Here is a 23079-nt window from a genome sequence, read left to right as displayed (position 1 = left end):
TCGAATACTCAAACTAAAAAAGGAAACGTCTTGGAGTCTACTGATGGTTTGTATGTGTGCAGGCCAGGGATGCAGGGCCCCACATGTTGAATGGGGACACTGGGAGATCCCTGGTTTCTTGGCTGAATGGGCGGCAGTGACAGACATCCAACCTCAGCGAGGTTCAAAATTTAGATCCCCAGAAACATGTTCCTCTCATTACCTGTGAGGCAAAGGAAATGTTCCCCCTTCATAAACTGTAATTAAGGACTTAGGAAACGAAATCATTTTTATTAGTTACGCCATACCAGCAGAAATTGCGACAGGGAAATTGGATAATAAATCGAAGCTAAACATAATCAAACACACTCTTGTTGTATTTAGCAAATCCCTGGTAGAGCTGTGAGGCTGAAATCATAACATAAAACCATGTTCACGTCGCCCACATGAAAGTATTTCTCCAGAAGAAAGTGGAGGTACCTCATTGTTCACTAGAAGATGGATAAATCTTGAAAATTAACTTTCTACATTATTATACATGTAAGCAAAAACATTTATACAACAATTTGTGGTATTTTTACATACAATTCTGGTCATATAAATGAATTCCATTTTATTGGGTTTTAAAATTTATGAAGATTATTATCATTTCCTAAGAACTGGTAGTACTGAGTACTTAGTACTAAAACGTTTATGCACACATATGGGGTTAATTTGACTTTTGCGGGCTGTACTCTGTTCCATCAGGGCGGCAGAGGTGTGCTGTAAACTGTCAATAAACACTATATTATTCATAAAAAACAAGAAGCAGCAGATTAATTTAAAGCAGTGGTGACACTCAGTAAAACAATCTAATCTAATCTAATCTAATCTAATCTGAAAAGCCACGGGCCGGTCTATTTTTACCACCACACTAGTTCTCTAGATTTGTGAGATCATCTCTTCCTGATTTGGTGCTTTATTTTTTGTGTTGCTGGGGTTCTGTTGTCTGTTGCATAAGCTTATGCCTTGGGTAATAAGGTCAGCGTAGCCTTCATTGTGGGAGAAAGCGCTGCTGGATCTGCGGCGCCAGTCATTCCTCTTAAAGTAAGACTCCATTTTCACTGTGTTGTCATCCATGGCAACTTCCTCCTGTGGTTGATCTTCCTATTAAGAATAGTATTCATGTTAGAACCAGGAGGAAAAAGAGGCTTGAGGCAAATTAAGGATATCCATGTAACATTCTGATAACAAAATATGATTAAGAAACACTGTACACTTGCCTCCCAACAAATGGTTAGTTGATATTCCTTGTTGCTCTTGTACTCAACTGACTCAGTAATGCAAATGCAATTTGTTACACTCTTGAGGTGGTGACAAAAATGAGAAATCACAAGGCGTTAATGGAGCAGGATTTTACAAAAAGAAACCTGCTCGGATTGACACCCCCATAATACGTACTAACAGTGTGCAGTGGAAGAAATTAACATACACATCACATGAACACGAGGGAAACTACTTTGCGCATGCATGCACTAACGAGAGCTAATGCATGAAAGAACTAAAACCGTATTTACATTTTGCTTTGAAAGAAACGAGAAATAATGCATGACTAGGCCGCAATTTACAACTTTTTGCATCTTGCTTTAAAAATAATAAATAATGCTGCTTTTGCCTTAAGCTTCTGCTAGGAAAACATGTAACAGGGGATAATGCAAAGGTGGGTGGTAAACAGTGAAAAGTGCACTTCTGTGTAACTAATGAATGTTTATGTTCCATTTGCCATAGTGAGCCGAATGGGCCTCCATTACTCTTAAGTTGTCCGGATAGATGAGGGAATGGAAAATAAGCGAGAATGACCTGCCAAAACAGACAGAAGTGCAGAGCGATGCAGAGAAAGTGTAAAAGTTCAAGGCTATGCAGCACAGAGAACATTGTATTTCTGCCAAACTGATGAAACTGGCCGTGGGACCCGAGATATCTTCCGGAGATGTTACTGAGAAATATGTGTGAAAATGTTGAAATGTATCATGTATTGAAATTGAATAAACGAGTAAGAAATTACGTTATGTGAGCACCGAATAAACAATAGGTTACACAAATTGTGAATGGGAACCTGGTGGTGTGACATACCACTTCCTGAATCCACCAATGAGCTGCCGAATCCTGTGAAATGTTGCAACTGATGTAGGACAGACATGTAGGTTTTAGGGTGTAACTGGGTGGCTTTAGGGGTGTGGTAAGCTGTTAGCTGTTCAAGAGGGGAGAGAGTTAGGTCGGATGGAGAGAAGAGAGGAGTGATGCATCGCTGTCCGTCGGTTTGCAGAGAGGCCTAGCTGTTCCTGTCCCTGCCCTGCTTTTGGGTACTGAAGTCTTTGCTCCCTGACTCTAGTTCAGGGGACCCACACCATCTCCTTGGCCAGTGGGGTGGTATTTCACAGATCCGTTGGCTTTGTATTACTTCTCTGACTTGTACTTTGCATAATCATTTGCAAATGTATTTTTGTCTCTGAAACTTTTGTCTCTTCATCTATCCACTCCGTCATATGAATATTGTTTCGCAATATTTTTGCTGAAACTGATGTCCTTAAATCTATCCACTCTTTCATGTGAATATCGTATATTGAATGATGAGTTTGACACTGTTGGTAATTGCTGATGTTTTCTCTCCCTCTTGTGAATTTCATTGTTTGCATTCGTAACAGTATTCAATGAGCATTAATATTTTACATTATTTTGAGATAAAACTTTATTAACTTTGCAGGGAGTCTGCAAATATTTAGCTGACTGGATAGTTAGTTAGATAGTACTATCATTACCATCAACTATTCAACTAATTGGTCCGTCGACCAAGAAGAAAGAAAGATGATGTATAGGTTTAGTTATGTATTTAGAAATGTCACAATGAACTTGTGAAGGAAGCTAATTTTCGCGCCATTAAAACTTGACCCCCAGCGCATCAGGGATTTGGGTGAATGTGTATGGGCCATTTGCATGTAATCAAGTATTGATCCCTGATTAGGTGTGGTGAGCGCTGGATCAGTTTTTCGGTAGCAGAGGATGGTTAAATCATTGATTAGATTGGTAATGGTTATTGATTATTGACTATATGTTCTTACCATGAAAAGTTAGTGTCCTTTTCTATGTTGCCTAGAAGTTCAGGTACGGAGTTACTGGAGGAAAACTGGGAATGGAATTTAGCCTGAAGTAGGCAGAAGATGTGGATAAAGAAATCACACTGCAGAAGTACTTTGTCTGTTGTTATAATAGTGAAGCTATGGAGGACTGTAGGTGTTATATTTAGGGACAATTTTGTATGCGAGTAGAGTGTCTGAATAGCGAAGGGTCCACTTCCGAAACTCTGGCCTTATCCCCAGAGGAGTACCTAGACCTCTTTTTACACAAAAAGTCCTCTTGCAAAACTTTGGCATTATCCCTAAAGGAGTACCAGGTCCTCCTGGAGCTTGTTTGAAAGGTAAAATAGCGCTGGTCGTTATTCTTACTTGAAGTGAAGGAATTCTCTTTGAAAGGGTAACAACTATCTCTTTATTTAGTGGAGCAGACAAGTTAGCATTGTTTTGTGTTGTTACTAACAGACCTTTTGATTAAGAAAACTTAGAAAAATATTGCTGTATTCTTTTGTAAAGGGAGGGTCAGTAGAAGGAGTAATACTGACGCAGAAAAAGCTGCGCTGGCATTGGTCATGCAGCGGGTGTGTACTGAGCTTTGATTGGATGGTTGGTGTGAGCCGCGCTGGTATTGATTGAGATAGCAGATACGTAGAGAGCCGTGATTGGACGGTTGGTGTGAGTCACACTGGTATAGGATGAGAACTGACAAATAGAATAAGTAGATTTACGGAAAGGTTTCCTTGTTTACTTGCTAAGATACATTAGCGTAAAGAGTCAAAAAAATGAAGTTGCTTAAGAAAATAAAGAATTTCTTTGTGAAAGACAAACCAATTGTGACTAGAGAGGGAATTCCTATTCCACCTCCAAGAACGCCTGCTTCTTTTACGATGTTGGAGCGAGGATACCATACGTGTATGTGGTTAGAGAATTGGGTGGAGTATACAAAGGATGATGGTGTTATAGCTGTCCCACAGTATGGTTCGTTTAATGTAAGGATATTGCAGAATTGGAGAAATCGAATGAATTCACTAGAGCTGAATCCCAGACTTACAATTACGAAGCATTAGAGGAATGGGAAGCTGAGTCATTCGCAAGAGAAAAATTTAGAGGTAATCGAAGATACAGAAATATGATGTTTGGATATTCTTTTCAGAGTAGAGAAGATAAGCTGCAAAGATGGAGGAGAGCTGTGATAATGGAAGGTTTGTATCCTGTCTTATTTGCCGAAGATCAGACAGGAGGAAAATGTAAAGAGAAAAAGAAAAATATAGAGACTTCAAGTTTAAGAGTTGACCCGAACGATTCTGATGATGAGTTGTTAGAAGAGATTATGACCAAAAGACCTCAGCCATAAGCATATGAGGAAAATTTAGGGGAGGTGACTCCAAGTGTACCACAAATGGGAAACCCATTAACTCCACAAGTCATGCAAATAGCTAGAGTAGTACAAGAGAATTAAATTAATTTGTTGAATAAAGCAAGAATAGAGCAGGTCCAGAAAATAAACCAGTTAAGTCTGAATGCGGAAGCATTGACAGTACCAGTAACAATTGGTCCCGTAGTTCCATTGCATGGAGAAAAGCAGAATCTATCAAAATTACATACATTGGCAGTCCCAAGAATTAGTAACCAGAGTGAAATAGGGATGGCAACGAATAAGAGTGGACAGGCTGACCCGAATACTACATTGTTAGATCTTCCGGTTTGTGAGATGATAACAGAAACCCCTAGAAGAAGTATACAGATAGACCCAAGGAGAATAGGTTCGAGTGTCACTCCAATGGCAGGGAGTTCAGCAGGTCCTTCACCAGAAAAATTACATGATTGTTAAAGGAAATGGTAAAGCAGAAACCATAACCACAGAGTATAAATGTAAGCCAATTGAAAGTAGATTTGGAAGAAATTATTATTAAAACAATAAGTCCAGACAGATTAGGGACTTACCGAGATGAAGAACTGTTGTTTTTGTGTAAGAGTATTACTTGGAGAGCGAGGAATCTTCATGATAAAATATCAGAAACTGCTAGTGAGTATGGAATAGACATAGAGAAGTCAAAGGTGTTGCAGAAATCATACAGATTAGCCTTTACTGATAAGGATTTAGAGAAATTGGGAGATGTCGAGCAATGGAAAGGTAGATGGGCGAGAAAGAAAGAAGAAGCAGCTATTAAAGGAACTTCTATGTTTCTGTTGAAAAAAACAACAAGTTGAAAGGGCGTATCCGATGAGAGAAGTTCCAGGTGGTGGATATGTTCACATATCTTGGACAAGACAGGATATATTATCTTTCACAAAGGACTTTCCTAGGTTAAGGGAGAAACCAGTTGAGTGGTACAAACAGGTAGAGAGGTTTGTTAAAGTTTCAAAGGTTTTGTTAAAAGATTTAGCTGTTTTGTTTGAGATTGTCATTCCAGCAGATTTGTGGGCAGAGTGTAAGATCACTGTCGATTGGCCAAAAGAAGAATATCCTAGGGATCCTAAAACAGGTGCACCATCTGAGGAGGTGATGAAAAAGTATAATCAAGTATTTACCTTTTTAAAAGGGAAAATGTCCCCAAAAGAAACAGATTGGGTTAAGATTGACTGGACGACCCAAGAACCAAAGGAGTCAGTACATGCTTACTATGAAAGATTGTTGCAGGTATTCAAACAGTACAGAGGGTTTGAGAATATTGGAGACAAGGATATGGGACATTTTGTGTATCGATTTGTGTGTAGATTGAAACCAGAGATTAGTATTATGATTCAGAAATATATTTGATTTGTTGGCAAAGCAAATCAATTGACGACATTCTGAGGTATGCAAAGTATTGTAGTGACAACATTGAATCGAGACATAAAAAGTTAAAAGAGAAAATGATGTGGGTGCAAGTGAAGGTGGCAGAACAGCAAGAAACAAACAATAGTTCTCAGACAAGTTACCAGATGAATGGTCAGAATCAAAATGGTCAGGTATCCAGTGGAGGTAGAGGTAGAGGTAAATTAAGTAAAGAGAAGGCTAGGAAGAAATGTCCTTGTCATGCGTGCGGAAAGTATGACCATTAGAGGAAGGAGTGTAGATCTGCTCAAAAGAATAATGGGGTAAATCAAAATTTAAATCCACAGATGCAGAATGAGGTGGTTGTGAATCAACAGCAGCAACAGCAGCAGGTAGTTACTCCACAGTTACAGGTGCCACAAGCTCCCATACCAAATAATGTGAATGATCAAGTGCAGAGGTACAGTGCAAACACTGGAATTCACTGAGGTGATCAAGTTGATTAGAATCAGAGTATGCAAATGGTTCCCCAATACTAGTTGCAGTGTAATGAGAGTGATTCAGACTCATCTCAATGATGGTGCCTGAGGGGGAAGGAAGAGTGCGTACTTGGCGCATCCTTGGCGGTATATCAGTCAGGTCCATTTGTTAACAGAATGGTGGATGGGAATGATATTACATTCTTAGTGGATACTGGTGCTACCTGTTCTACTGTGAGAGCAGCAAAAATTCCAACCCTACCCCTCTTGGGAGAAACTATCCGAGTTGTAGGAGTCTTGAATAAGCATATTAGAACACCAGTCACAAATCCAATAGAAGTTCATATTGGAAATTTCAGAGACATGCATCGGTTTGTGGTATGTGACTCGAGGCCAGTAAATCTCTTAGGTAGAGATTTATTATGCAAAATGAACGGTACCATCTATTGTACGCCAGATGGTATTGCATTTCAGACACCTGATGAGGATGTAGAATTTAAGATGATGTTAGCGAAGCAAGGGACAGAAGTGGATGAGTTGTTTTTACTTTTCACAGAAGAAATTTTGCCCGAAGAATTAAAAAGTACAGTAAGATCGGATGTATGGGATTTTACAGGAAAGGAGATTGGTCTAACGACAAATGTAGACCCGATTCAAATCACAGTGAAAGAGGGTGCTGTATATTCAAGCACACCTCAGTACAAAATGAGTCTGGAAGTATAATTGCAGGAGTTACTCCTGTGATTGACCAGTTGATTGAACAAGGAATTCTGAAAGAGATACTGAGCAGTCCTTGTAATTTGCCTTTTATAAGAATTAAGAAGCCCAGTGGGAAATACAGAATAGTGTAGGATTTAAGAAAGATTAATAAAAACGTAGTACCCTGTTATCCAGTAGTGCCAAATCCAGCAGTAATCCTTTATCAGATTCCCTGAGATGCTGAATGGTACACAGTGATTGATTTGTGCCAAGCATTTTTCTCGATTCCTTTACATCCGGAAAGCCAGTATTTATTTGCATTCTGGTTTCCGAGACCGTGTTTTGGCATGGTGCAGAGTTTCTCAAGGGTACACTGAGAGTCCTTCAATTTTTAATCAGATTCTGAAAAAATGTCTGGAGACTTTAGTCATGCCAGGAAATTCAGTTTTGGTTCAATATATTGATGACCTTTTAGTGGCATCAAAGACACGAGAGGCATGTGTGACAGATACAATTACCTTATTGAACCATTTGGCAGAAGGAGGACACAAAGGGTCACCAGCAAAATTACCCAGGCCAGACATAGAACACGTCCCATTGGAAGAATCAGATAGTGAGATGTTTGTTGATGGATCATGTTTAAGAGATGAAAAAGGAGAACTATGCACTGCCTATGCTGTTTGCAACAAAGCGGGAGTTTTAGAAGCATCCTGTCTAAAAGGGGTCAACTCTGCCCAAGTTGCTGAATTGATAGCTCTGATTAGAACGTTCAAAACTGACAAAAGCCTGAGGTTAACCATATTTACTGATAGTCAATATGGTTTTGGGGTGGTCCACGACTTTGGTCAGCTGTGGATGCAAAGGGGATTTCTGACTTCTTCAGGTTCACCTATAAGATACAGCAACACTGTAAAATAATTATTGGATGCTTTACAATTGCCCAAAAGGATTGCAGTGGTGATGATTATGTGAAGAAAGGCAACAGATAAGCCAACCAAATAGCGCATTTCTGTGCAAAAAATTTAATTGCATTAAACAGAGGAATAGAAAAAGAAAATACCAATTGCTATCTTATGTTCGCCTCTTTATTTGAAACCGGGGATGAGGTTAGACAGTTACAGGAAGAGGCAAGTGATGAGGAAAAAGAAGTTTAGATGAATTCAGGTTGCAGAAAGAGAGCAGAAAACGAAGAGGGGTCTATATAGACAAAAGGCCAGTCATACCAGATTCTTTACTTTCCCATATGGCAAGGGTATACCATGGAAATGCACAGGTTGGAAGAGATGCAATGATTAGGCTCTTCCAGCAGTCATGGTATAACCCAAAGTCCAGGGTCATTGCAGAGAGCCTTTGCTAGAGGTGCGTCACCTGTCAGCAGCAAAATCCAGGCAGAAAGACAGTTTTTAGTTGGGGACAAATTGGAAAAGCAGCAGGACCATTTACCCGTCTCCAATTGGATTTTATAGAGCTCCCCCCGTGCAATGGTCTGAAATATATGTTGGTTGTCGTCTGCTTGTTCTCTCCCTGGGTGGAAGCCTATCCTATGAGAAGAAATGACAGCGTTACTGTAACTAAACTGTTTTTGAGAGAGCTGATCCCTAGATTTGGATTTCCAGTCACTTTAGAAACAGATAGGGTAACTCATTTTAATAATGAGATAATTTGGATGATTTGTGCAGCATTACAAATTGAACTGAAGCTGCGTTGTGCCTATCGACCCAAAGGATCTGGAGTGGTCGAGCAGATCAATGGCACAATAAAATCTAGGATAGGTAAAGTGTGTGCATCCACAACACTGAAATGGCCTGACGCTTTATCCCTTGTATTGATGAGTCTGAGAAGTATTCCTGACAAAAAGACGGTATTGAGCTCTCACAAAGTCCTAATGGGAAGAGCAATGAGACAAGCATATATACCAGCGAACAAACTGATGAATATATCTGAGGATCTAGTGCTTGATTATTGCAGAGGACAGGTTGGAGAAAATGCCACTACAACACAGCCAAATCAAGCTCATGATCTGAGTCCTGGCAAGTGGGTTCTTGTGAAGAAACATGTGAGGAAATCGTGTTTAGAACCCAGGTGGAACGGATACCACCAGACAAGACCCAAGTCCACTTGAAAGACAAGAAGAGCAGCAACTGGTAAACCAAAGTCAAAAACCAGAGGTTGAAGTGTGTGAAGCTGAAGAATCTAGAGTGACAGATTGTGAAGAACAAACAGATGATGAACAGCTGAGCACAAGTCAAATAGAGTGGGCACCAGATACTGGGTCTCAAGAGACTGCTGTTGTACCAGAAGAAGAAGGGGAAGTTACTGAATGCCAGGAAGAAGAACAAAAAAGAGAAGGGCCAAGTAAAAGAACCTGTGAACCAGAAGAAGAAGTTGAAGAAGTTGTTCAATCTAAGAGAGCAAGAAAAGGTGATAATTGGCCAAGTGGAGTGAAAAGACTGAAATACACTCTTGTGAGGAGAAAGTGAAAAAAAATCCAGAGCAAATTAATGAGGTCTCAAGTCAAACAGAAAATGAAGAGTCAGGAGAAGAATTAGTACGAAAAACAAGGAGAGTAAGAATTCCAAGCAAGAAATGCACAGCACCAGAATGAACTTACGTTATCTTGGAAGAAATTGAAGGCTCAGATCCAAGTGAAGAAAGTGACAGTTCTGACACTGAGCAAGGTGATAAAAGCAAATTGAGACCGCCTTAAAAGAACTGTGAAAAATTAAGGTGCAACTTTGTCAGTCCAAACGAATTAAAAGACTCAGAAGACCTAAAAGAAAAGAAAATAAAGAAGGGGTAAAGAAGAAAGCCTTGAAGTGTAGGATTACACTATTTTTCAGAAATCTTTGAACCAAATTAGAGTTCATAGATCTAGATACATTTTTATATTTTTGGTAGAATACAAAATGGCCAAAGCAGAAGTGACTGAACATCCACAATCTAGTCTAAAACGTAGATGTATTAAAGCTTGCTTATGTAGTGTCTTTTTATTAACATTTAAGTGGATATTATTAATTGTAATTGTACCTATTTATACGGTAACTAATAATGGAAACAATACTAATGATGTAACAAGTGAAAGAGTGAGTGATGTTACTGAAGAGAACCTGAATACAAATATAGGACAATTAGATGGAAGCATTCTCCATCATGATAAATCAATTAGTGATTTTTCATTAAATGTGTTTACTAAATTGTTGTATGAGTATATTAATACGATGAATGTGAGTGATTGATATGTGTGCATATAATTACCATCGTCTGTCTCAGAGGGGGTGACTTATCATCACCTACCTTTAACTTATGGTGTGTCTTGCAGTGTTCTAACTAGCCTCTTCTACGTGATGGGGAAGCTTGAGTATCATTATTCCAATATAGATTTAGTGTTATCAGAAATACCTGTTATAAAGGAGCTGAATAATGTTTTAAGTAGTAAAAATGTACGTGACAGAGACGGTCAGAGATCACACAGAATTATTTCTGAGTAAGCAATGAGACAAAGCCAGTTAATGCAATTGTGTCAGGGTGTTTAATTGACCTTTCCATAGGCAATTGTACTGCACACCGTAACACCAATGATGGCCTCACAGTGCCTGATCAAGCACAACATGGCATAGTCACTCTCCCATGCAAAATCACTAGTCCCATCATTGTGTCCAATGGGTTACGTTACCCACCACACTGTGGAATGTGATGGCAGTGCTTATCTCCTGCGCACACGCGCACCACTGCTGCATTCAGCAGGAACACTGTCCTCACCAGTGCTGTGTCCTGCGGCAGAACCATGCCTGACACTGTGCCTCCAGTTCTCTGGCAAGGGGGTTGTTATGCTGCTGTACCTGGTTGCCTCCTCACTCTCAGCCCATCCCCTGTACCAGTGGCAGAAATTTGGTTTGTCTGAAGCACCTCTAAAGCACTGGTGACAGTTACCAGGCCCTGAGTGACTTCTCGGCTGCACTTTGCCATTTCCAGTTGCATGGCCACAGAGCGACGACTGAGCACATGGGTTGCATTGCACAGCCTTTTGACAGACTTGGTATACCCTTCAAGTTACTGCCTGTCTCTGCGCCTTGCAACACGGTCACTATCACTTCTGCTGCATAACAGCCTCACTGCATCCGACATCTCCTTCATGCCCTCTGCCACAGTATTGTTGAGGCAGTATATGGCCTCCGTCATTTTGTCAATCTTCCTGTTGTTTGCCATCATTTGACATTGAATGGCCCTCATTGTCTTTCCCTGCAGGCGCTGCACTTTGAGCATCTACCCCTCCAGACCAGAGAAGACACTGGAGTCATCAGCGTCGGGACTCTGTGCCCTTTGTCGCCGTCTACGGGCACCTGTGTTGCCATCCTCCACGGGGGACTGTGTCAAAGATGCCTGTGTTTCATCATCCGGTGCGGTCTGTGGTGCTCCCTGGCTGGCATCCTCTGTGCCATCTATCTCCTGGAGGCTAGCCACTGTATACCTCATTGATCGTGCTGGTGGTGGTGGGGATGGTGGTGTGGTGTCAGCAGGTGTTATGTCTTCCTCTGCAATAGTGTTTTCCTCCCTCGAAGCCTCGCAAGTCTCCCCCTCTGCAGCCTGGGGCGATGTTCCGCCTGTGGATACAGAATGTACTATTACTCACTTGTCTGCCAGAATATTTCTGCAAATAAATGTCATGACTGACAATCTAGCTGTCTGTCCTCCGCTAGCTCATCTCTTGATGTGTGTGACATGCCTATGTTTTTTGGGGACTGACTGATTTCCTAATAGTTGATAGGGACTACATCTCCCATGATGCATTGCTGAATCTAGACAAAACATGTTCTGGAGTGGGGTTCTTGCAGGGGGATTGGGGTTAGGAAGGGGATTCAGCATGCTGTGCAGGCATCTTACCTTGTCTGTTGGATGCTGTTGCTGAGCTGTCCATGTCCCCAATGCCACTGACGCTCTCCGGCTGGAGGGTGGACTCAACCATTTGGTCTAGGGCAGCTGGAGCAGGCGCAGATGAGGTTCCCCCGCCTGTGGCTTGTTTCAGCCGGTCAGCCACCCTCTCCTTTGCACGTTTCCTCAGATCGTACCATCGCTTCTTAAGCTCATCTGTTGAGCGATGTGTGACGCCAATGGCATTGATCTTCTGCTGGATCCCCAGCCAAATCCTCCTTTTTTGTGCCTCAGGGACATGAAGAGATTTCTTGCCAAAGAGCTGATCGTGATCTTTGACTACCTCCTCTATGAGGATCTCCAGCTCAATCTGGATAAACTTGTGCTTGCGCTTTCTGTCGCCAGCATCCTTCCCCTTCTCCTGTGAGGCCATTGTGCAGTTCCTCTGTGTTTGCTAGGTGGTAGCTGTGCAGCCCCTGTGCTCTTGCTCCTGCTCTCTACCTCTCCAACAGCTTCAGGATCAGTGCAGCTGCATGGGTGTGTCCACTTCCTGGTTGTGATGTCATCAGGAGGCACAGGATTGGCTGAATCTTGTAATTGCGATTTTTCAAACTCCCGGAATCGCTAATTACCGAATCGGTATTACCGATTCGGTAATACAGATTCGGTAATGTGAATTTGGTATTTGTAATAGTGATTTTTACCGATTCGGTAATTTTTACCGATTTTTTTACCTACATCGGAAATAGCGAGTTCTTAATAGCGATTCGGTAAAAATCGCTATTAAGGATTCGGTTTTTCGGGTTTACCTACATAGGGCCCTAAGTGAAGTAAAACAAGGACTAACACGTAACAAGAGAGCGAGTTTCTCAAAAATAGTAGGTGATATTTTTGGTGCACTGATACCGTCATAAAATTCAAAAATTTTCCACAGTGGTTGATCGTTTATCAACAGATACTGCTGGTGGGATTTTGATGATTGACACGGAAATGGTTGAAATCAGATCTATGGTTTTGCAAAATCGACTTGACCTTGATATCTTATTGGCAAAAAAAGGCTGGAGTCTGTGGCATGTTGAAAATCCAACACTGCTGTACCCCTGACAAAAGTAAAGGGATTGGGGGATATATTAAGAGTATAACAAAATTACATGAAGATTTGACCTGACTGGAGGTTGACGGTGTCTGGGAGAGACTTGGTAAGAGTTTCTCTTCTGTAGGTAAATGGTTTTCTACCTTTGGAAGTAGCTTATTAGGAAAAATAATGATGCCAATCATTTCAGTAGCTATAGTAGCCTTAATGATAATAACAACATATAAATGTTGTAAGTATAGATGTGAAAGAAAAGAGACAACAGAATCAAAGAACAAACGAAGAGCAAGAAAGAGAAAAAGAGATGAGATAGAACGAGAAGATATGAAAGGAGACTACTATAATATGATGAAAGATTTAGATGAAAGTGCCATAAAAAGAGAGAAGAACACTGAAGTTTAGATAGATGAAGATGGCACTAGGTATGGTGGGTATTTTATGATGGCTCCAGGAAGCCATCAGAGGGGGAAATGATGGAGCAGGATTTTGCAAAAAGAAACCTGCTCAGATTGACACCCCCATAATAAGTACTGACAGTGTGCAGTGGAAGAAATTAACATACACATCACATGAACACGAGGGAAACTGCTTTTCTCATGCATGCACTAATGAGAGATAATGCATGAAAGATCTAAAACCGTATTTACATTTTGCTTTGAAAGAAACGAGAAATAATGCATGACTAGACCATAATTTACATCTTTTTGCATCTTGCTTTAAAAATAATAAATAATGCCGCTTTTGCCTTAAGCTTCTGCTAGAAAAACATGTAACAGGGGATAGTGCAAAGGTGGGTGGTAAACCGTGAAAAGTGCATTTCCGTATAATTAATTAATGTTTATGTTCCATTTGCCATAGTGAGCCGAATGGGCCTGCATTCTTCTTAAATTGTCCGGATAGATGAGGGGTTGGAAAATAAGCGAGAATGACCTGCCAAACAGACAGAAGTGCTGAGTGATGCAGAGAAAGAGTAAAAGTTCAAGGCTATGCAGCACAGAGAACATTGTATGTCTGCCAAACGGATGAAACTGGCCATGGGACCCAAGACATCTGAGAAATATGTGTGAAATGTTGAAATGTATCATATATTGGAATTGAATAAACGAGTCAGAAATTACGTTATGTGAGCACCGAATAAACAATAGGTTACACAAATTGTGAATGGGAACCTGGTGGTGTGACAGACCACCTCCTGAATCCACCAATGAGCTGTCGAATCCTGTGAAATGTTGCAACTGATGTGGACGGACATGTAGATTTTAGGGTATGACTGGGGTGCCTTTAGGGGTGTGAGTAGCTGTTAGCTGCTCGAGAGGGGAGAGAGTTAGGTCGGATGAGGAATTCGATGATTGTCAACTCTGAGGCATCAACAGTGTTTATCTGTTCACTATTAGTGACATCAATTGCCATCCCTTCAATAGGCACCAAGATATTCTAACTCAGCATTCTTCTGGTCATGTCTGATTCAGGAAACCAGAGTGAAACACCTAACCATGTGAAAAAAAAACACAATTTACGTTCCATTGAGCTTTGGAAGTAATGCCAAATGGGAGTTATCAACAGACAGAGTATGTGATTGGAAGGCTTTTCTTCATTGTCTCAATAAGTACTGGAAAGAAGAGAAGGAAGGGAAGAGAATAAGGACAACAAGATGTAGAAAACGAGGAGTTGAAGGGGACACAAGAAAAAGGAATGTTGGTGGTCCCCTAGTGCCACAGAGGCTTCCTAGTGGGGCTGGCTCACAACATACCCTTGGAAGGACATCTAGGATTGGACAAGATCTTTGCCAGGCTTGTCACCCACTTCTACGGGCCCTGGATGAAGACAACTCCAGATCCATCCTGTTGGTCATGTCCCACCTGTCAGGCCAGTTGGAAAACAGGAAAAAAGCTCAAGGTTTCCCTTGTTCCCTTACCTGACATTGGCAACGCTTTGAAAGGGTGGGTATCAACATTGTTGGGCCGTTTGACCCCAAAACTGCTTTAGGCAACAGGTTTATCCTGATTTTGGTGGTCCATTCCACCAGATACCCAAAAGCCATACCTCTGACATCTGTGACTGCTCCTGCAGTGGCTGGCGCCTTGATGGGGACTTTTACGCTAGTGATGTTTCCCAAGGAAGTGGTTTCTGACAGGGGAACCAACTTCATGTCTGCCTACATAAAGTCCGTGTGGAGTAGCCAACAAGTTCTCCACACCCTATCACATCAAACCAATGGGCTTGTTGAAAGGTTCAATAAGACCCTCAAGGGTGATGATTTTGAGCCTTCCCAAGCCCGTAAGGCAGAAGTGGGCATCCTCTTGCCATGCCTGAGCTTTGCATACAGGGAGGTACCACAGAAGGGAATGGGGCTTAGCCCTTTTGAGCTCCTCTATGTTCCCTCTGTTAGGGGCTTTTTCAGTCTGGTAAAGGATGGGTGGGAGCAAGGTCCTAAACTCCCCCCCCCCACAACCGCATATAGTTCGTTCCATACTGGCCCTCAGAAACCAGACATAGAAATTCTGGAAAATGGCTTCAGAGAACCTAGAAGCCAGCCAGGAGGTCATGAAACTTTGGGATAGCCAGAAGGGGTGGGTGATGGAGCCTGTGGAGTCCAGGACCCTTCAAGACCATTGGACATTGCTCCATGAGGTGAAGGAAAGTAAGGGAGGATCACCTACTTGGTGGACATCAAGACTCACAGAAGCCCCTTTGAGGATTCTCCATATCCTTTGCCTCAAACCCCACTATGAGAGGTCTGAAGCCACCGTGCTTCGGGTGACAGATAAGGAGGCAGAAGAGGAGAGTAAGCTTTTTCCGGACCTCCTATCCTGTAAGGAGAATGAAAGGTCAGTGGAGGGTGTCAACCTCACCCTTACCATAACCCCAGAAGAGCAGAAGACTGTTGACAGATGTTGAAGCAGTTTGCCTCTCTGTTTTCCCTCATCCTTGGGCTCACACACTTGTATACTCATGACACAGACACTAGAGACAGTACGCCTGTGAAGAATAAAATTTACAGTTTGTCAGATAAGGTGAGGGCACACATTAAGGAGAAAGTCTCCAAAATGCTGGCTTAAGGGTGATTGAACCCTCCCAAAGTCCCTAGACCAGGGCAATAGTGCAAGTACCCACATCTGTCCCACCAGGCGCCGCCTCAGAACTCAAGATCTCTGTGGACGATAAGGGTCTCAACTCAGTCATAAAGACTCTTGCTTACCCCACCCTTAGAGCTGAGGAGCTCATAGACAGACTGCCTGCTGCCAAGTTTCTCAGTACCTTGGATCTCACATTAGGGCTCTGACAGATTGCACTGACATACGGGTCAGTATTCTCAACCCCAGGAAGCTGCTATAAATTTAGGGTGATTCCATTTGGATTAAAAAATCCCCCTGTCACCTTTCAGAGGTTGGTGAACATGGTCTTGTCTGGTTAGGGGGCCTTCTGTACCACCTACCTGGATGATATAGCTGTCTACAGCTCCAGCTTGGAGGAACACCTGTATCACCTCCAGGAGGAACTTCAGGCCTTGCATCAGGCAGGCCTATCAAGGCCAGCAACTGCTAGATAGGACAGGGAACTGTGATGTATCTGAGACACCTGGTGGGTGAAAGCAAGGTGCAGTCCCTTTAGGCCAAGATTGAGAACATCCTGTCCTGGGAACCCTAAGAAACTCAGACAAAAGTGAATGCCTTTCTGGGCCCCACTGGATATTTCAGGAGGTTTGTTAAGGGCTATGGCACCATTGTGTCCCATATCACTAAGCTGACTTCTAAAAAGCAGTCCAAGAAGGTGATCTGGACAGAGGCCGGACGGATATCGTTTGACACACTGAAGGAGGCCATGTGTACCGCACCTGGACTCAAGGCCTCTGACGTCTCAATAGAGTTCATAGTACAAACTGGCCTTTCAGAGCATGGGATAGGGGCTGTATTATCACAGTTGAATGAGAAGGACCTACATTAACCTGTAACCTTCATTAGTAGAAAGTTACTTTCCAAGAAAAGGGAGGTGGGATGCTATTGAGAGGGAAGCTTTTGCTGAAGTCTGGGCAATGAAGAAGCTAAGACCATACCTATTTGTGACACACTTCTGAGTTTAGAGAGACCATTGACCTCTCAGATGGCTCATGCAAATGAGAGTTGAGAATCCCAAACTGTTGACGTGGTCCAACTCCCTACAGGGAGTCCGTAAGGTAACTATAGCTCATGCCCCGCCATGCACTGTTTTCTCATTCATAATTTTATTGCAGATGTTTCAGTGACATTATCTCTGATGTGATAGACCATGTCATGAGTTATGCAAAATGTGGGGTGATTAGCAGTGTATAGTGAGAACACAAGTTATAGTTACTGTAGGGCTCGAGTTAGTCACTTGAGCAAACAATAACTGCCAATTTTCAGTGGTTTTGTAAGTTTAAAATGATATGTTTTAATTGACATTTTCACCTAATTATAACATCAGTTTAACCTTTGTTTTTTCAGTGAATTTCTAGTTTTTTTAAACATAAATTAAGATTGTATTACCATACACAAAGCCAGCCACGCCACACACCGCATTGGCCTTTGGCCAGGCCCGGCGTCCAACTCCCCCCCGACCAGCAGCCAACCCCACTTTGCGCATGGCCAAAGGCTAGGCCCTGTGGCCAAATCCTGCATTCAATCACTTGCAAGCAGCCAACCCCATGTCATACACAGATTTTTGGGATATGCAGCCTGCGGTTGGTCTTGCAGATCCTAGCTGCATTCATGTAGACTTACTGACTTTGCCAAGGAGTCACATCTCCCAAATATAACAAATTACCCTATTGTCATCTTTCTAAAAAAAACTCTATTTTTAATAAAGTGTACAGTTCAGTAATTCACACAATGCAATGTTTAATAGTAGTGATTATTATAAAAATGTTTGCTAAACTTATAATAACAAAAGATATATTTCTGTGAGTCTTTCTTTTAGCATAATTTTTATTACTGCAATTTGATAGAATAAAAATCTGGACCTATTGTTAAAAAAAAAGAAAAAGCCACATGACTTTCAGTCTTTGTTTTAAAAAAGTTTGACACACAAAATGCAGTCATAGACACAACAACACGAGGGCCTTGCAATCCAGCCGAAGAGCATGCATAGGGTTTCATCTAGGAGTGCTTTAAAAAATATGGGAAGCTCTCCTGTGGTCTTGGTTTTAATGACTGAGGAGACTTACTGATTTTTTTCCAATGTTGCTGGGGGGCTACTTAACTTTCAGCAGACCCCTATCAACATTAAAAAATGCTTGGCGGTGTCACCCCCGCAATTCTAGGGGTACCACCAAGCTGAAAAAATGGCTAAACAAAAAAGCCCTCAAAGGGCATTATGGGGCGCTCCATGCTTGAGCAGTGAATAATAAATGAGCAGCACCTGCCACTCACTTATTTTTCACTTTCGTATATAGCACGTCCCAATCCCCTTTATATTCTCTATGGCCCTATGGGATGGGGTCCCAAGGGCTTTTTAAGGCTTGTGGAGGGCCACTGCGAGTCCCTCTCGTGGGATGGGGTCCCCGAGGCCTCCAAGATGCTCAGGAGGGGGGGCCATGTGCCCCCTTCCCTAAATATGTTAGCTGCCACACCCCTAAGCTTTTTAAAAAACAATTGTCACATATTTGCAGATCCTATACAAATTCAAAGCAAAAAACATGTTTGGCTCCGCACAGGTTCCTCTGGGACCTCACCACCAAGCCTAGGGGATCAGGGTGTCCTTACCCAGTCCCCTTATGTTTTTTCAACCTTTTTCTTAGGACTCAGGACTGAGGTCCAAGTCTTAAGATCGTTGCTGACACATCTGTGTGATGTGGTGGCAGCCAAGCTGATCTCACCATGACATCTGTGGGCCCTTGGATCCTCTGTGGAGTAATATATGCAACATTTTTTTGCCTTAATGGCTCACAAACTATGATTCACACCCCATCCGAAAAAAAACATGCGTTCTGGAACAAGATCTAGCTTTCTGACAAATTTGGTGTAAATCCATGCAGCTGTTTGAGTTGGAGCTGAGTCTAAAGTTCCTATGGAAAAATGGATGGGGAAAATATGTTTTAGGAACCCCCCTTTTTTTTCTCAGCCCCTACTTGACGGATCACTCCGATACTTTCAATGCACAAACTAGACAAATGTAGCACTTTTTGAGAAAGTTTTGTGAAGATTCAATAAATGACAACACAAAAAAGCATTTACCATGGAAACACGATCCTAACTATAACTACCCAGTGGAGACCACCACTGGGCTATATCTATATCTATATCTATATTCACTGAAAAAACCATAGGTTTCACACACGTTATAGTTAGGAATTAGCATTTAAAAAACCTTGCAAATTCACTTAAAAAACCATAGGTTTCACACATGTTACAGTTAGGTGGATATGTCACTCGTAAAAAATCTATGAAATTCCCCCGTTATAGTTAGTTCAGATAACTATAACTCGCGCGCCCGCAATCCTGTTCATGACGTCACATATTACATCACTCATGACATGGTCAGTGGCATCACTCATGACATCACTGATGACATCATCCTTGTGATAGAGTGGCGGTCGCGCGAGTTATAGTTATCTGAACTAACTATAACGGGGGAATTTCATTGGTTTTTTACGAGTGAAATATCCACCTAACTATAACATGTGTGAAACCTATGGTTTTTTAAGTGAATTTGCAAGGTTTTTTAAATGCTAATTCCTAACTATAACATGTGTGAAACCTATGGTTTTTTTCAGTGAATTTGTACGGTTTTTTAAATGCTAAGTTATAGTATGTATTATTATTTTTGTTATATATTTATTTTACAATAAACTACGTATTAAAATAATAATTTTTTTTTTCACGGTGCGAGCACCCCGCGATTTTTTTTTAAAAAAATTCAAATGTTTTTTTCTGCCTTCGGGGTCCTTCAGGGACCCCCTGACAAAGGCTAGGGGGTCAGGAACTCTCTACCCTGCCCCCTTTTCACATTCGCCACCTTCCTTTTTCACTCTCGCACTGAAAACAAACAAAATGGCGGCCGACACTTCCTGATTTCGACCGATTCGAACGTTGACTAACATGTAACCACCAATCAGAATTACGCTCGCGCACGTTAGGGTGCTCGCACGGTGCGCGCACGGTGCGCGGCTATAGATATGTATGTGCTTTTAACTGCAATTTTCTCAGGAACTACTGAACAGATTGACTCCATATATGCAAAAGGCACATCCCTGACCTGAGGACTACCTCTCTGCCAAATTTCAAGTAATTCTGTTCAGCCGTTCAGGCTGTACCTTCGACTAAAGGTCCTATGGGAAAATGCATGGGGAAAACGCGTTTTGGGACCCCCCTTTTTTCTCGGCCCCCGCTTGACGAATAGCCCCGAGTCTTTCAGGGTAGGAGCTGAGCGGAGCGCCCCATTAGTTTTGAAAATTTTGCGAAGATTTGTCAACCGGCGCCAAAGTTATTCAAAATAGAATTTTCAGATTTCCTATGGAAACACGGTCCTAACTATAACTATCTACTGGCGACCGCCAGTAGATAATTCACTTAAAGACCATAGGTTTCAGGGGTGTTATAGTTAGCTGGACTTTTCACTTGCACAAAACCATTGAAATTCCCCCGTTATAGTTAGTTCAGCTAACTATAACTCGCGCGCCCGCAATGCACTGCTGATGATGTCACATATTACATCACTCATGACATGGTCAGTGACATCACTCATGACATCACTGATGACATCTCAAATGACATCACTGATGACATCACTGATGAAATCATCCAGTGAATGTGTGTTTTTCTAAAAATTACATATGTTTTATATATGTATATCTCAATGTCGATGGTAGAATAAATGGGTATATAAGTGTCTAAATGGATGATTTGTTTTTGAAAAATTGATTGTATAACTGACTGATTAAGTGTATCTTAGTGAATACATGGCTTAGTGAGTAATGTTTAAATATGTAAATATCTGTATCAGTCTCTCACTTTGTGTATAAGTGGCTGCATGGGTTGGTGAGTAGCTACATAAGTGTCTATATAGGTTATTAGTTGTTTTTTTGAGTATCAGTATGAGTGTCTGAGTGTCTGTATGGTTCGGTGGAGGTATTACATAGTGCATAGGTGCATGAATGAGTGACTCACTGTTTGTATGTGTTGAAGACAACATGTGTGCAGGACTGTATGGGTGGATGAGTGTGTGCATGGGTGTGTTAGTGAGCGAATGACTGCCTCAATAGTGTCTTTGTGAGTAACTACATATGTTTTAAACTAGTATATGTGATTATTGGTGTATATAAGTGAGTATATGTGAGGGTGAGAGATTGGAAGAGTTCCTGTATGAATAGGTATGTGTTTCTATAAGTGATTGTTTAAAAGACTAAGGGCCTTATGTAGGTGGGCTTGCATTTACCACTTCATAAATACCGAATCATACCGATTCGGTATTTATGAAGTGGTAAATGCTATGTAGGTAATTGGTCGGTAAATATTACCGATTCGGAATAATTTGGTAATTACCGAATCGGTATTTACCGAATCGGTAATGAGGCATACCTTCCCATTGATGGGAAGGTATGCCTCATTACCGAATCGGTAAATACCGATTCGGTAATGGGGGAGCACATGCAAGGGTGGCAGGGTGTCACATTGACACCCTGTTGCACCCCTGATTCGGCCATGTGTGCACATGTGGCACACATACATGCCTTGAGGGCATGTGTGTCTGCCACATTGCACACATCTACGGGCAAAATAATGCATTTATACACATATTCGTCATTTACCACCAACTATTAGTTGGTGGTAAATAACGAATCCCCACACACACCACACAGTCCCCCCTACATCTGATTTCTGTATTCGGAATTTACCGAAGCGGTAAAATTACCGAATCGGTAATTTTACCGATTCGGTAATTTTACCGATTCGGTAAATTCCGAATACAGAAATTCTCCCCCTACATACCAAAAGCCAAAATACCGGTCGGTAACGGTATAATTACCGAAAATCGGCCGTTACCGACCGGTATTTGGCTACCTACATGAGGCCCTAAGTATGTGTAAGTTTCTGTAGAAGTAAGTGTGGTGGTGTGTGTATAACTGTATATGCAAGTAAATGGATGTTTGATTCTTTATTAGCATGAGTGACTATGTGTGTGAGTAACTCTATGGATGAGTGGTGTTGTGTAACAGGATGTATAGGTGTATGAGTACATATGAGGAGTGAGTACATGTATGAGTGACTGTATAGGACAATTGGTGAATGAGTGGATGTGTATGTGGATCTTAGAATTACTGAATAGGTTGTTGTAACTGGTATTGGTATGTCCATTGTTTTGAAAATTTTAGTTTCTATTTTTGAATGTTTGTATCAAAGGTTATATTAGGGGGAGAGGAGGTCTGCCACTCAATCACAAGGATGATGTCATCAGTGATGTCATTTGAGATGTCATCAGTGATGTCATGAGTGATGTCACTGACCATGTCATGAGTGATGTAATATGTGACGTCATCAGCAGTGCATTGCGGGCGCGTGAGTTATAGTTAGCTGAACTAACTATAACGGGGGGATTTCAATGGTTTTGTACGAGTGAAAAGTCCAGCTAACTATAACGCCCCTGAAACCTATGGTTTTTTCAGTGAATTTCTAAGGTTATTTAAATGCTAATTCCTAACTATAACGTGCCTGCAACCTATGGTTTTTTCAGTGAATTTCAAAGATTTTTTAAATGCTAATTTCTAAATATGCCTACAGAGATAGGACATGTGAAGAAAGAAGAAAAAACGCACTGAACGCAAAAAAAGAAATGCAGAAAGAAGCAACAGAAGTCCCCAAAGACGAAGAAAAGTGCAGGAAGAAGGATAATGTGCAGAAACAACAAACAAAAGAGCAGAAAGAAGCCTTGTTGCAAAATCATCCTGTACCCTCAACTTTTTCAGTTGGATACTGGTGGTAACTGAGTCTGACTAACCAGTCCTAGAGCCAGTGCTATGTTAAAAGACACTCAGAATACAGTGAAAACACCTACCTACACTAGGGAACACTATGCATTGGGGTCCCCCTGTGATTAGCATGACCTCCTCTATAAGTCCCTAGTATATAATAGGGCAGG

The 23079-nt window shown here is 41.6% G+C and overlaps 1 protein-coding gene across 1 annotated transcript in view; it reads right to left on the bottom strand.

Annotated features, from left to right (window-relative positions):
- Nucleotides 1-252: 252 nt before the first annotated feature.
- The window catches only part of LOC146798840 (phospholipid-transporting ATPase IC-like), a 1543528-nt gene continuing 1520701 nt past the window's right edge, over nucleotides 253-23079 (bottom strand). The window contains exon 28 of the mRNA XM_085626157.1: nucleotides 253-1125. Within this exon, the coding sequence (XP_085482283.1) occupies nucleotides 901-1125 (225 nt within the window). The 3' untranslated portion in view covers nucleotides 253-900. The remainder of the gene's footprint in view (nucleotides 1126-23079) is intronic.

The sequence above is a fragment of the Triturus cristatus genome, chromosome 9 (genome assembly GCF_964204655.1).
Source record: "Triturus cristatus chromosome 9, aTriCri1.1, whole genome shotgun sequence".
NCBI classification, from domain to species: Eukaryota; Metazoa; Chordata; class Amphibia; order Caudata; family Salamandridae; genus Triturus; species Triturus cristatus.
Note: the sequence above shows the minus strand (reverse complement) of the source record. Positions and strands in the feature narration are given on the sequence as shown.